General features: G+C 34.2%; 1 protein-coding gene across 1 annotated transcript in view; it reads right to left on the bottom strand.

Moving 5' to 3' along the window:
* LOC106465108 (PR domain zinc finger protein 10-like) overlaps positions 1 to 15,946 on the bottom strand; it is a 200,661-nt gene that overhangs the window by 171,357 nt on the left and 13,358 nt on the right. Inside the window, exon 2 of the mRNA XM_022392946.1 lies at positions 3,740 to 3,856. Coding sequence (XP_022248654.1) covers positions 3,740 to 3,838 — 99 coding nt within the window. The 5' untranslated portion in view covers positions 3,839 to 3,856. The remainder of the gene's footprint in view (positions 1 to 3,739; positions 3,857 to 15,946) is intronic.

The following is a 15,946-nucleotide window of genomic DNA, read 5'->3' as shown; positions in this document are numbered from 1 at the left end:
CAAAGTTTTGTAATATCCGGCAAGAAGACTGGGAGACAAGGTGTGGTTGTATAATCCCAGGAAGACCAAAGGGAAGTCTCCTAAGTTGTCTTCTTCATGGGAAGGCCCATATGACATAGTAGATCGTCTCTCAGATGTGACTTTCCAAATAAAATGTGGTCGGCAAGGTAAGCCAAAGGTGGTGCATGCCAACAGGCTTTGGCATTATCACGGTCCAGGACATTTCAGTTGGGACGAAGTGAACAATGGATCAAATGACGCTGCTGAAGCCTCGTCACCTGAAAAAGCCATTGTCAAAGAAGAAACTCTACCAGGTTTTGAGAAGGGAAACAGTGAAGCCCTTAATGAAGTTTTTACCACTGATGTGACTGTTACCGATAATAGGACATTTCCTGATGGAGCAGATGAACCCCACGTGAAGCAGAAGCCAACGAGACAGCTTTAAATTAAGAGACTTTGTTATATTTGAATTTTGTGTTTGTAAATTCTGTACATTTAATCAAGTTATTGTTAATTATCTATTGGGTTAATGTAAGTGGCTATTGTTCAGGATGAACAATACTAAGGATGGGGCAGTGTTACAACAGCAGAAGTCACGTGATGCTGGTAACACGTCATGAGTTTATAGAAGAATCATGACTGTTCCTGGCAACTCTAGTGTTTGCCAGACACCCTCTATTTTTGTATAGAAGCCCGGCAAATAAAGCGGAGATATAATTGCAGATAGAGAGATAACCGAGTCAAGTGAGCGGTAGTGACTGTAAGTAAAGTGCGTGAATCGTTGTGAATTATAGCGTGTGTTTAAATTAAAGTGACTGTGGAAATTAAGTGTATTACAAAGTTTGTAATGAGAAAGAATAAACTATTTTTAATTAAGAAAGAACTTGTATCGCTGAAGTTTCTCTGAAAGAAGTTTTATGGGAAATTATTAAACGAGCAGATACATAACAGTATGTATGTTATTCTTACAATGTCTAACATATTTAATTATTTATTATATGCATTTCTGTAGTTGAAAATCATTGAAAAAAAAAACAGTTTTGTGTAAATATTCTGTTATTCATGGCTACTAACCTATTATACTCACTAGCCTGAATGAGGTAGTGGCTTAGAAAGCTAAAGTAGAGCCTGGTTAAAACAACACTATCATGTACAAGAACAGTTGATAGCTTGATTATGAAAGTCCTGTTTTGGTATGTAAAATAAATTTGTGGTTCATCATATAAATAATGTATGACTATATATACCATGTAAAACCTATGTATAGTAGCACATATAGCTTAAACATTAAATTAAACAAGAAATGAGAGTAGAGTTTCATTTCAATGTTGATCACAAACTAGCGACATAAATATAAGAATATGATTAGTTAAAAAATTTGTTGAAAAAAGAGCTTATTCTGTCTGCCATCTAATTTAAAACAGTATTCTAGAATGAAAATGAAATATTTCCAGCCTAAAAGATGAGTTCATCTCTCTCCTAGTCAACAAATTCTTTTATTTATGAAAAATAAATGAGAATTGTGTCTCCAACATCAATCTATGATACTATGTGGAAAATCATACAATTTTCCATTCACATGTACTTACATGAAGAGTTGACTTCAATAATCCTTAAAATCTACAAATAAATTGTTTATCAACATAAAACTGCTATATTCAGGTATATTTATCACATCTCTATACAAATAACCAACACATACACATATATATCTTAAATGATCATAACATAAATATTGTCTTTTGAAAACTTTATAATTTTTGAGAAAAAACTTTTTGGAGCTCACCAAAATATTTTCTCCTGATTATATATCTATTGATAATATTTCTAAAAAATTACTTACATCAACAGAAAGAAAATTTAAACTGTAGAATAGTTATAAAAGAGATTAGGTTAATAAAGAACATTTTCCAAGCTGAGGTGTTTTATGTTTACAATTGTTATTAATCTTTTAAAAAATTTTAAACAAACTACATATTTCTGTGCTTTCAACTTCATCATATTTACTGAGTTTTTTTAATTCATGCAAAAATCGTATAGAAATTAATAAATAAAACAGAAGTATATATAAGTTTTCCATTTCACTTATGCATAAAGGTCCTTCTTTAAAATGTTCATTAGAAATCTACACATTGGAAAATGTCTTCATTTCTCTCTATCATAAAACTACACAATATACTGAAAAAATATATGTAAACCCCTAAAAAGTAGTTGGGAATTAATAATAATGCAATGAAACTGGAAACTACATTATCCATTTCATCAACAAAATCTATGCGAGTCCAGACAGTAATATTTAAGACCTGAAAAGATTAAGAAATCATATGAGTATTTTCATTTATTCATTTTTAAAAATATCCTTAAAAAGCAGGTAAAATTAGAAACATGAACAATCTTCAATGGCTGGGGAAATAAGACCTCACAAAAGTACATGTACCCATTCAAATATTAGAAATAAATCACAGAGAGTATATTAAAACTATATATTCAATTAAATAAATAAACATTTAGAAAAATTTAACCCTGGTGTTTTTTGTATCTACATATTGACAACTACATAAAATAAATATATTGTAAGCTTAATATTTTCACCTTTCAAAATTATTAGGTCAAACTTGCTGGAAGGGAAACTATTTAGCCTCTATTCAGAGAAAAACATTGCTAATTTTTGAAGTCTTATCCTTTACAAATGACAGAAATTATTTTCTCTATTATAATTAACTTTTACACCTGAATTCATGATATTGTTATATATTTTATTAAATTATTTCAGTTTTTTGCACTTACTAATATAAAAGTTTAGTTAAAAATCATCAAAAGTTTATAAAAATAAAATGCTAGTATTAGTTAAAAGTAATAGGTCAGAAATAAAATACTGTTGCGTCAGCGAGGTCACGTGACTAGTGTCACGCCACGTTTGTAGAAATATCCTGTTCCTTCGTGAATGCCCTAGCATTTACTAGATTAGGGGTAATCTGGTATATATAAGATGGTCACAACGTGACAGGACAATGTGTGTAGGTAGTGAGTAATTGAACTGCAGTCAGAGAGTATTGTTGAAGCGTTTGTTATAGCGCGACTGTTGAAATTTAGTGTATAGTAAAGTTGTATTCGGAAAGAATTAATCAGTTTTATTTAAGAAAGGACTTGTGTCGCTAAAGTTTCGTTAGAACGAATTTACGGAAAATTAACTAACGACTGGAGGCGTAACAATACATTAGAAAAACAACAAGCTTTTGTTGCAGAAACCTTTCTTGAATGTGAAAAGTATTAAAAACCACAACCTTAGGAGTTTAGCACACTGATAAATTTATATTAATCATCTAGCTTCAAACTTCTTTATTGCTAATTAAATGCTACATAAAATATTGAGATTAAGGATTATATACTAGAACTACAGACTAATAATTATACACAAATACACAGTTTGCAATCAAGTAATGAGCCATATATTCCAATAATGAACTCCTACATGTATAAGGCCACAATTAGGTATGCCAATGCAAGCAGTTTCCAAAAAGATTATGAAGATGTCTAACAATAAAATAGCAATCCAGCTTTGAATTAAGGAAAGACTAATTTGATCTATACTCTTTTTTAGCTTACCCTTAACAAGTATAAGGTATTACTCTTAGTTTTAAAATAACTGCAAAAGTACATTATGGGTGTTACTTTCAACTTCCTTTTAACATCTGACACAAAGTATTTATACAGTTTTATATAAAAAGATATTTCTTACATCACCATCAGTCTGAGTATGAGGTGGCCAAACCACAGAAGCTGCTGAATGTGGAGGTGGACTACATGTTGATGATGGCTCAGGCAAGTTTGTTGCCATTCTATTAATATCATATGCCTAAATAAAATAGTAACTGCATGTAGATGTTACCCAACAAATTCTTCATTAAAATATGCATATCTATTTATGATTACATTTTTGGTAAAGAAAGAAATTACAACAAAACTAAAATAGTTTGACTAAAAAAATAGTTGTTACACAAAATCTTGATTAAAACATGCAAATAAGATTAATAATATGCTTTTGGAAAAAGACAATTGCCATTCCATTAATATCATACACCTAAAGCAAACTATACTTGAATATGTCTCTAGGATACATACTTAGCTTTCTACATCGGAAAGAGCTATTAACTTGCTTAGAATGTCATATAATTTTCTGCAAATGCCACAATTCTTGAATAAAGCTTCTACCCTTACACATGTCAACATGTATTGCATCAGCCTTTACATAATCATCATTAAACTATAGCCTTCCACTTGTGTGAGTGTGTGTGTGTGTGTGACACATTCTCCATGTGCAGTAATCAACATGAGCACTAGCACATGAACACAGGCTCAATCTTGATGATGTAAACTAAATACATGGGAAGTGAGGAGGAAGGTTTAGAGGTAGTGCAGAGGTGAGTATCTATCTGAAATACATTTTCATATACGAAGCATGTTAACTTTAGAAATGTTACTCACCCATTTGTACCACAAAGAGCTAGAATCCCGCTGTTAGAGATACATGACTGTTTCAATTTAAGTTTGATGCGAGTATTAAATTTAGTTATGTTTAGAAGAGATAGTTTATTGCAGGTCTGTTTATGTAACTGTGTACAAATCATAGGTTGTGTAGTTCAGCTGTTGTGAATTGGCACTTGTTGTATTATTGTGTCATATTACTAGAACCTTCTAAGTTTTTCTTGTTCTTTTAACTGAATAATATTGCATCATAATATTTCATAGTATGTAGAACATTCTAGGCCTCAGTCAGGCTATAAATATGTGTAAAAATGTAGTTTGAGTTAGTTTAGACAAAGTTAGGAACAGATAGTTAGATCTAGACTGCATGATTGTGAGTTTACGTATAAAGAGCACATTGTGTCAGTTTTTAAAATGAAATTGTGTTCTAAAGTAACTGAACCAGTCTGTGTGGACTTTGATGAAAAGAAACAATTATTTAAAGCTCTGAATACAAGTGTGGTAATCAACAATGTAACATAAGTAAAATTATCACTGATTGTATTTTAATAACAGAGCAGAGAATGATAATTCATCTTGTCAATTGTGTTCTAAAGTAACTGAGCCAGCTTGTGCAGACTTTGACAAAAAGAGATAATTATTTAAAGCTCTGTGATAACCAATGGTGTTAAAAACATCTGACTTGTTTTAATATATTATTTTAAAACATGTGGACTGTGTTCTGTTTGTTTACTGGTTTAATATATTACCAACAAGTCACAGACACCTACTGTAAAGAATCTGGCCCATACACAAAACCTGACACCCACATTAAAGGCAGTATAGGGGCTGATGCCAAAGGCATCGCTATGCACTGACACATGCTCCAATTCTATTTTACAGTGCCCTGAATCCCCAGTTGGCTTCTTGGAAACACAGACTGAAAATTATGATTTATATCATATTCATACACCAAAACTTCCAGTGCATATGGGCTCAAGCCCTGAATATTTTAAGCACCTAGCAACTCTTCTGGTTGACGCAGAGAAATTACAAAGATAAGCTCCTTTCTGTAAACAGCATCAGGAAGAGAAAGACCATGGAATACAATATCCACAAGGTAAGGGTTAGCCTAGTAGGTCAGTACTTTGTGGGAGACCTCATCCATCTCAAGCAGGAATACTCTTCACCCAAGGGATGTGTTACAGCAAAAGTACTTATGTGAGATACCACAAAAGTCAGGTGCAAGAAGTAATATCCCATACCTGTGTCCTAAAGTGAGCCCAAGCTCCCTCCAACTGGACTGACTTGGTTCATAAAATAGTGAAATATCCTGTACTATACCACTAGGCAACACCCCAAGCCCCACTCATCAAATGAGGGGTGCACCCACTTGGTCTCATACTGGTGAAATTGCAACACCCAATAAGGAATTCTTCATATTAACTCCCCCAAAAGATTGGGACTGGGGAAGGAAGGGTTCTCCCATAATTTACAAGAAGAAATGGGGTGAGGAATTTGCATGGGGGAGAACACCAGAGTGCTCGGACCATTGTCATCAGGCACATTCACCTGAAATTAGGTCCCACACTAAGGGCCAGTGTAATGTGTTATTGCAACTATACACAGCATGTGAAAGCAAAGTGTGGGAGTATGCAGTACCTGGTGTTTCTGTTTCTTTTTCTAGTGCAGTACAGATTGGAAGATATAATATAATTAGATACTGCTGAAGAAGTTTAGTGGCAAATCCCATCTCAACAGCTACCTGAGCAAGTGCAGATTTTGGATAAGTATTCCATATGAGACATCATTAACAGTGGATTCAATTTAAGAAAGAGAGATGGGTATGGGGGACGAGAGAATTTGAATTAGGTGGTTCTGAGACATTTCTTACTTCCTCACTGCACTCAGTCTGCCACAGGGAACCAATCCAAAAAATTTTGTGTTGCAAGTTTGTAAATTTACTACTGACCCACAGCAAGAACTTGCAGCAAAATGAGAGAGAAAATGAACAACTTACCTTCCAAAAGTCTCTGTGAAAAGTGGAGAAAGGTGATTGGATGGAGACAAAACCCAGGGTAGAAGAAACTGCAAGTGGTGTTAGTAATGTGACACTAGTGTGTCAGGAAATCATACACATTCCCACCTGCAAGATCTCATACGGATGTTAGTGGCCTGTAGTCTGGAATTTGTTACCAAATTAATGGAAGGGAAGTGGAAAGGCAATGATCATAGGATGCCCTCACTGGGAAGGGTTCAGGCCTAAGTGAGATAGTAGATATACTACCAGGGACTGAGACTAAGAGGTGCAATAAAATGACAATTGAACATGATAGTCAAGGGCCCAAAAGGGAAATTCTAAAGCCAAGAAAACAGGGATTGCAGGAGCAAGTGCCTCCCTGTTGGGGGAAGGAAGGAACAACTAAGAAGGTATATGAATGGATATAATAATAAGATGAGACTGAAAATAGTTGTAAGCCTGCAGAGTAAGTAGCCAATAACTTTAGGATGTAGAAACAAAGAAACCTCACTCCTGAAGAAAAGATAATTGAAATACACCAGGTGTCCAGAACTTCACCACACTAGAACAGAGGCAATGGAAAGATGTGGTCATAGGATTGGTTACCGTTACACACAAAGCCAACATAAAATGACACTTGTGCTATGCTAACTATAGATATGAAAACCCATATATATAAAGTGAAGTAGTCCACAGACAAAAACAAGTGGGTAAAGTGGGAAAAAAAGGGTGTCTGGGGTTATGAGAGATTAAGTAAGCGACCATGACTTTGAGAATGAAAAGAAAACATTGTATCTCTGAAGATATCTGCATTGACAGGCCAGAAACTACTAAAGAGAACAGGTATGTAGTATTTAAGAGAAACAAGGGATTCAATTGGAAAAAGCCCCCCCCCCAAAAAAAAACAAAAACAAGACACATGGGAAATGAAGGATACATGAAGGCTAAAAGCTCCATGTAACAAAGACAAAGAAGTAGACTGAACCTGCCCCACATATGAAGTGAGAGAGACCCCCAAGTTGTGGTTGAAAGGGACAGCTCAGCCACCACCATCTTAAATGAGGTCACTCCACAAGAAAAAAGGTCACAACAGAGTAAGTCATATTGAAATGGGGAAGTACAGATCAAATATTCATAGATTAGCAAAACAAAAGTCTCAAGGATAATAACCTCAAAGTAAAACCCCACCAGAGTCAATTAAAAAAAAAGATAAGGTCATTGTATACTCAAAGGGAAAGACTGAGAATCAAATGTTCAACAATTGTAAATGATGCAAAAGAAGTGAAAGGTGGCCAGACAAACAGGCATGTAAATAAAGAGTCAGCCCCTAAATTGGGTTGTCCATCATGGGAAGAATATCCATCAAATAGTGGGAAAAATTCCCATCAGGAACCATGAGAAGACCAGAGTTGGGTCAAGTGAGACAGACTGATATCTGTCTGCCAACATTCCAAATTCTTAAGAACAATAGAAAAGACAGAAGTATAACCCTGGAGTGGGATTAAGGAATTATCCCATGGCATTTGCAGCATATGAGGTGGAGAGTAGCAGTAAAAAAAAACCCTCTGAGAAAGCACCTGAGGAATACAATATGTTGTAGCATAGAGAGTCCACCAGTGAACAAAGTTGGAAAACATAGCTTCCACAGGACTGGAGCAAGGGGAAGGCTCGAGAAACAAATTGCCTCCAAGATCCAAGGCAATCAGCCCTCAAAGAAAGAGGGGACTGCATATAATAACAAGAGGACAAGGAATAGAAGTGGGGATGATCCCATAAGGGCAATAAAACAAAGTGAGAAGAGATGACTGCTGAAGAGCTACATCTGCTCAAGATGCCAATCTATAAGAGATATCCCAATAAAAGGTGCAAGACAGATCCTGGAGAGAAGATTGGGGAGATGAAAGTCAGAAAGTAAGGCAACCTGACAAAGTATAAAAGAGGATAAAAAACAAAACAATTTAATATGAGCAAAATAAGAGAAACAACAACTAAGAGCAATGTGGAAAATAGGTAATGTGTAAGTTGTCTCAGTAAAGCTGATAGGGTCATAATGAAAAGCCTATAAGTGAATGTGAAGCATGAAAATTAATAAAGAAGTTGAGTAAGAGATGATGATGAGTAGATAGAGAGAAAGTAAAAGGAAGGGAAAAGAGGAGATTCCTTAACTGAGAAAAAGCATTAGGTGAAAAAGGGGTCATTCAGGAGCCAACAACTTACGAATAAAATAAACAACAAAAAAAAAAGACATATCTGTGTCATTCAAGCAGTGATTGACAAATGTGGGACTACCTGATCCACATCACAAAGGTGGAATGAGAAGCAAAAGCAGGCATGGAAACAACAGTGATGAAACAAACATTCACAAGATGAAGTAACAGAAGAAAGAGGTCAGGAATCTAGGATCCAAGGCCAAAATGGAACTAACAACGTGGTGCACAATGATAGTAATAACACTAACCACCAGTGTCTGCAGTCGCCATTACAGTTTTGGATTACTACTGTGAAATGACAGAAACATGGTATCATGAATGTGTAATCGAGTTAAACCATAAAAGTGATGTTGTGATAGTCCATTTTTTGAAAAATACATAGAAGTTTTTGTTATTAGTTAGAAATGAAATAAGCCAAGTATGATGATGGTGCATAGGCCTTGAAGAGTACTGGATGAAACCCATATTTTGGATTAAACAATGGGAACAGAAAATAGGGTATTTGCCCAAAAATACAAAATCAGTAAAAAAAAAAATCAAATTTAAGATAATTGAAATAAAAGTTCTAAGATATAAGTTAAAAATTTAGTACAATTCTCTCACATAGTAATCAATAAATTAAGAAAGCAAAGACTACATGACAAGTACCAATGAAAGGTTAAAACAATATAAACACAAGTATTCTGGAAAATCTAATAGAAACAAAATGCTTCTGATGACAAAAAGTTCTGAGAAAAGAATGAGCCTGTGTTCACATGCTTCTAGTGTTCACAATGATTACTAAGCATGGAGGATATGTAGCCATCTTACTGGTGGAGGGCTGGTGTTTAATGATGATTATGTCAAAGGCTGGCACAATACCCCTTGACACTGTAAGATTGGGAGATTTGTTCAAGGCTAATAATATGCACAGAAAATTATATGGCAGTGCATGCAAGGTAATAATTCTTTGTGTTATTCATACAAGAATCTCCTCTTATTTTTCTAGCAGACAAACTAGCTTGCAACTCTGTTAGTCTTATAATACATGCTACAAAATAAGCAGAGGTTCAACAGCTGTGAAAAAAATTTCATTATTTTTTCCTTACACAGAATAAATTTGAAATCCAAGAATTGCAAGTTACATAAAAAGTGAAATAAAGAAGAAAAACTTACGATCTTTCACTGACTCAATTTTTTGTGTCACAAACCAGTTTTTATGTTTTAAGAATAAAAGCTGTTTTTTATGTAAAAATATATGCAAATATTTGGAAATCAAATGAAGTATTTCATAATTATTATTTCTTTGAGAAATAGGGAAACAGAAGTACATAACTCACTTCAGTTAATATATTTCTTTTAACACATTTTAGACAACTTAGTTAGTTAATGCTGAAGTATAAAATATACACAAAAGCTCAAATAAACACATCTTACATCTGTACCATAATGCAATCCTTGGATAACAAGGGATTGTTCGATCGTTCAAGATCATCCTAGCACAATCATTCTTAAATAAAGTAAAAATTCAAACCACTATTTATTTTTTGGTAATTTTTTTTTCCCTCTAACTCCTGTAAAGTGCTAGCCTCTACTAGTGCCAACAGTAATATATTCCTTAACATAATGTACATATACAATGAGAGACCATCTTGTCTATTAAGGTGGTCCTGAAAGTCTGTCTTTCAACACCTACACTAGAGAAAAATGAAAATTTAAAACCACCACTTACTTTTCAGGAAATCATCCACTCCCCCTTTTAAATTCCTGTAAAGCGCTGACCTCACTTATGCAAAGGAAATTACATCAAAACACAAGTCAAACACTATGTTAGAAGAATAAAACTGTCTTTAACTGGAGCCGAGCTTGTCTTTCTAAAATCTTAGGTTAGTAAACTCTTGTCCTATTATCTTCAGAACAAAGCACAAAGAAATCAGAGGCCTTTACCATATCAATCCTCAAATAATCTTGTATACTTCAGTAACATCATCTCATACCCTTCTTTTCTCAAGGGAAAATAAGTTAAGAGATCTTAGGCTATCCTTGTAAGATATTGTTTTCATACCTGAAATCATCCTACATTGTAGTTAAACCCTTTCTTATCAGTCAATAACTCAATAATCTTTATTAGATATGGATACCAAAACTGTACATGGTATTCCAAGAGAAACCTATCTAGAAAACTGTAGAAAGAGATAATTACCTCTTTTGACTTACAGTCAATGTTTCTATAAATACACCTTAAAATTCTATTAGTTGTACTGTTAGACACAGAGCTCTGAATAAAAAAAATGCAAGTCAGGTGAAGAATGGATGTGTGAAAACTGAATCACACTTCATATAATCACAGATAACCAGTATGGATTTAGAAAGGGGAAAGACCTGCTAACTTTCTCTGGGTATGTTACACTTAATCTGGGCACTAGGTTTGGTATACATAGTCTTTGTTTTGATGAAGTACTTTTAGCTGCCATATAGGAAACTTCTTAAAAAGATAGCAAGAGGCAAGAAATAAGCCATTTAAGTGAACTGAGAACCAGGTGGGTTATAGAAGGAAGAAGGTTGTTATAAATGAGGAAAAATCATACAGTACCTGAAGTTACTATGCTAGGTCCTTTGTTACTTTAAATTTTCATAGGAAATTAATTATGCTATACCTGGCAGATGCCTTTTAATTTTAATTAAAGGTCATGCATACTCATTGTCATAATATTATTTTTATAATATTAATGGGAGAACTCTAGATGAAGTTGATATAGTTACTAAAAAAAATTTAAATAATTTCTAAAAGATGTATATTAGCTAGTAATAATGCAAAGAATATTTTAAGTTGTACTTTTATATATATATATATATATTGAGTACAAGTCAAAGGTGGTCATCTATTAGCTCATTTAGAACAGTGTGTTCAGTTTTCATCATCTTCTTTAAGAAAGGCTGTTGTGTTGTTCAAGAGGAGAAATGGTTGGCAGGACATGATAACATAATGTTGTGAACTATGTTTTTACATTTTAATTTGGAAATTTTGTTTCACCTGCTAAAGGGAGTTTTGGTATAATGTAGTTATGATGTGATGTCTTGAATTTTCTTGAAACTTGAGTAAAACATTATATAAAAATAAAAGCAAGAAAGGGATAGTTGAATATATACAAGAGAATTGATGAATTATTTACCAGAACTAGTCATGCAATTGTAGATTCTTGAGAAAGTGCATTTGTCAAGCACTGTTTGTAATTTAAGTTATAGAGTTAGGTCTATTCTGTGTACATGAGATTCCTTTGTGGTTGTTGTATAATGTTTAATAAAAGAAATAATCTACTTTAATTTCATTAGGTAGCCTGGAATTAGTATTATTTTAACAAATGAACAGCACCAAACAATTGAAATTGTTATAACACTGATGACAGGAGTGAGATTATTTTTGTAAAAATAAAACAGAATTCAGATTTAATTTCAAATTCAACATGACAACATGTGCTTGAGACCAATTCAAAAATTTTTGAAAATGATTAAACAGTGAAAAGTAGTCCATGCAGAAACCCTCTTGCTATGGGTAGGTCAAAGTGCCAATGTCATTACATTTTACAGAGTTACATTCAAAATTTAATGAAACTACTTTATTATCAATGTATACAAATAAACCTAGAATCAAAATATAGTTAATTAATGAATTTTAATATTATACAATTGTTAATGTTTTAATTTTATAAGGAAATATTTAAATAAATTCTCAATATTCCTTAGCATGAGGATCATGACATTTCTTCTCTAGGTCTTCCCCCTTCTCTAATTTATTTATCACCCCTCTCTGATGTACAAAATTTAATGTAAATTACTCATTATACTATAGATACTATTAAGGCCAAGTCTAATTTTTATAGCCTTCAATATTCTTTCTTTATGGATTAATAAACTAGAAAATCAGACCCATTTGACATAACCAAGTAGCCAATAAATCTTTTTAAGCTTTTATACCATTTTTAATCAATAGAAAGGCCAAGTTTTGATCTACCGATTGACATATAATTGTACACTGTTTTCAGTGAAGAGTATTATCAATTTTGTCCTCAGTTTGAAAATCTAACTTGTGGTGTTAAGATCAACAAGCTAAAGGAATTATTTGAAGCACCTGGGTCTTAGTTAGAAAGCCAATTAAATTATAACAGTTATATGACATTGTTTGTTTTGTGTGTTTTATTATTCTGTATTCTTAGGTGTATTATTTAAGTAACAAAAATTTTTTAGTGTACTTTGTAGGTCCATTATAAAAAAGAAAAAAGTAGGCTTAAATTTCATGGGCAACCAACAGCAAAAAAACAAGAGGTCACAGGTAAGTACTATATATATCTTGTTTTTCATGTATGTTTTTTATTTATTGTTATGAAAGTAACTAAAATGTAAAAAAATTAGAAACTTAGTAGGTTAGATTAAGTAAGATAATGAACAAAAATAATAATGATAAAAAACTTTTCATGAGGTATGCTTGTTTGCAGCTCATGCATTATGTCATTCAATACAGTAATATTTGTTACACATTTGTTGAGTTATTTACAATTTGTATGGCAGAAGTGTTACTTAGACATGGTGCAAAGGGCAATAAAACAATAAAATTAAGTAAAAACAGGTGTAAATTGTTTTGATCCTTGAGCTATTTAGGATAAATCATTGTAGTTTTCAGTTAGAATTTATAGTTATTCTAGAAAGAAAAAGTGGCAATTTAGATTTATTTCCTATTTTTTTATGGTGGTTGCAATGTTGGTCAAATAGACTGTGTGTGTATGTAGGTAGAGTAGAGAAAATAACAGATAAAATACAAAGTTTTGCTGAAAAAAAATTATATATATTTGAGAGGTTTTAGAGGTTACATAAATTAAATATAAAAATTTTCAGATGATGAAAAATATATTTAATCTTAACATGAAAATCACTTTGCACTCAGAATAATCTACACTCTGACTCCATATATTCATTCATAAGTCTTTAGTAAAAATATTAAATATAAAAAAATCTTCTTTTTTTTTCGGTGTACAAAAGACTTGTAATGGTTGCTGAAAGACTATCAAATTTTGCAAAAATACACATATATTAAAGGTTATATTATGGAAACCCTGATGGTTACTTTGTGGTTGTAATGCTCATCACATCCATCTACCCAATATGGAAAGAGTTAAAAGAAGATTACAGAGGAAGAGATTTTAAATTAGAAGAAATATTTGTTTGTTTTGCATTTCACACACAGCTACACAAGGGCTATCTGCACTAGCTGCCACTAATTTAGCAGTGTAAGACTAGAGTGAAGGCAGCTGGTCATCACCACCCACCGCCAACTCTTGTGCTACTATTTTACAAACAAATAGTGGGATTGACCATCACATTATAATGCCCCCACTGCTGAAAGGACGAGCATGTTTGGTGGGACAGGGAATCGAACCCGCGACCCGAAGATTGCGAGTTGAGGGTCCTAACCACCTGTGGCCATGCCAGGCCTAGAAGAAATGTACAGAAAATTACAAAAGAGACCAAAAAGAAAGAAATAGGAGACAAGAAGAAAGGCATAAGATTAGAAGAGAGACAAGAAAGTTAAGGAAGACCAAGAAGAAAATTATAGAAAATTAAAGGAATATGAAGAGGTAAGAAACAGGAATTTTGGGAGAAGTGTTACAAAAAAAAAAAAAGAGATGCAATAAATTTTCCTACACAGAAAATGTATTTCTGATATATACATACCTTCATAATAGCTTTTCTCCATTAATGCTGCCCTCTTTATGTCAATGTGTTTAACATGGTAAAGCTGCACTATAGCAAGAAAAAGCATGATAAAACCCTCCCCAACAGACGCATGACACACTCCTGGTGCAGCTTTCTCCCCCTGGATTACAGAATTTAACCTCACTTTGAGATTAGGCAACAAGAACATAAACATCAGAAGTGGGGAGGAAGGGTATCTATTGGAAATACATTTTCTGTGTAGGAAAAATATAACTTTTGATACAATACCTTATCTACACTCACATAATAGCTAGGGTCCCACACTGATCTGATGGAGGGACTGGTGTAAAAAGACCTCGATGAGGCCCCTTCATAATGCTTCTAGAGAGAACCAGCGTAGTATGACATCTCTGTGAAAAGGAAACACACTTGTGGGAGACCGCACCACATCAGAACAAAATAAACTCTTTACAGTGTCATGAAAGGTATGGTAAAGAGGCACATATGAGAATTAGCCATGTGTGCTCCAGATACAGAGTGGACAGGGCATTTCTGACCATAGTTGAGAGATCAACTCCTGCCCAAACATTTGGAACTGAGAAAAGAACATCCTGTCCCTGGTGGGAGGAGGGTCCTCAGCCATTTGTATGTGAACTGTAAATAGGAGAAACCACAGAAACTGAGAATGGTCTGCCCTGTCCCCGAGAGGAGGAGGTCCTCAACTAACTGAAACCAAAATGGTGTAGAATGGCTAGGGCATGTTGGATCATAAACAGGAGATAAACTCCCTCCAAAACCAGCAGAACTGGGAAAGGATCATTCCACCTATGGTAGGAAGGAGGTCCTCTACCAGTCAGCTCAGACTCAGGAACAAGAAGAGAAGGAGCACAACCATTCCAAGAACCCAAGCCCTCATGTGTGTATATCCAACATGACCAAGACCTGTCACCCTGGGAACCAAAATCCAGACAATGGTAGGAAGGTGGAATGCAATGTGGAGGTTCAATTTATTCCAAAACAAAGTGGCATTGGGCATGTATCATCTAGTTTGTGGTATGAAGAGGGCCCCAAGCTCACTCACATGTGAGGACTTATGTTTGCTGGTCTACCTCTCATCTATCACCATACCAACCTGGAACCGACATCCAGGCAGCTGTAGGATGAGGGGTTCCAGCCGGAGGGGTGAATTGCATTATAGTGGATCATCTCCATTCCATGGCCAGGTGGTGCCGGGTATTCCACATCCAATCTACAATAGAGAGTTATATACCATCTACACCAGCACAACACCACCAATTACTTTCCACTGAGTGGTATTGAGCACACTCAGGAGGACCCTCCATGGTCCACCACCAAAGTAGCTTGGAGCTGGTAAGTAATAAGGACTCATGAGTCCACAGGAATGCAGCACTGGAAAAACTGAAATGGGTGACCACAAAACATTATGTTTTAAGTACAGGACATTCTTGATTTATTCAATCAATGGAGTGGCAAGGACCGACATGTTTATGATGCAAAGCACCACGAGGAAGAACCTACAAGAGGTCTTCTGGAACACCTCATC

The sequence above is a fragment of the Limulus polyphemus genome, unplaced genomic scaffold (assembly GCF_000517525.1).
Source record: "Limulus polyphemus unplaced genomic scaffold, Limulus_polyphemus-2.1.2 Scaffold1839, whole genome shotgun sequence".
Classification (NCBI taxonomy): domain Eukaryota; kingdom Metazoa; phylum Arthropoda; class Merostomata; order Xiphosura; family Limulidae; genus Limulus; species Limulus polyphemus.
Note: the sequence above shows the minus strand (reverse complement) of the source record. Positions and strands in the feature narration are given on the sequence as shown.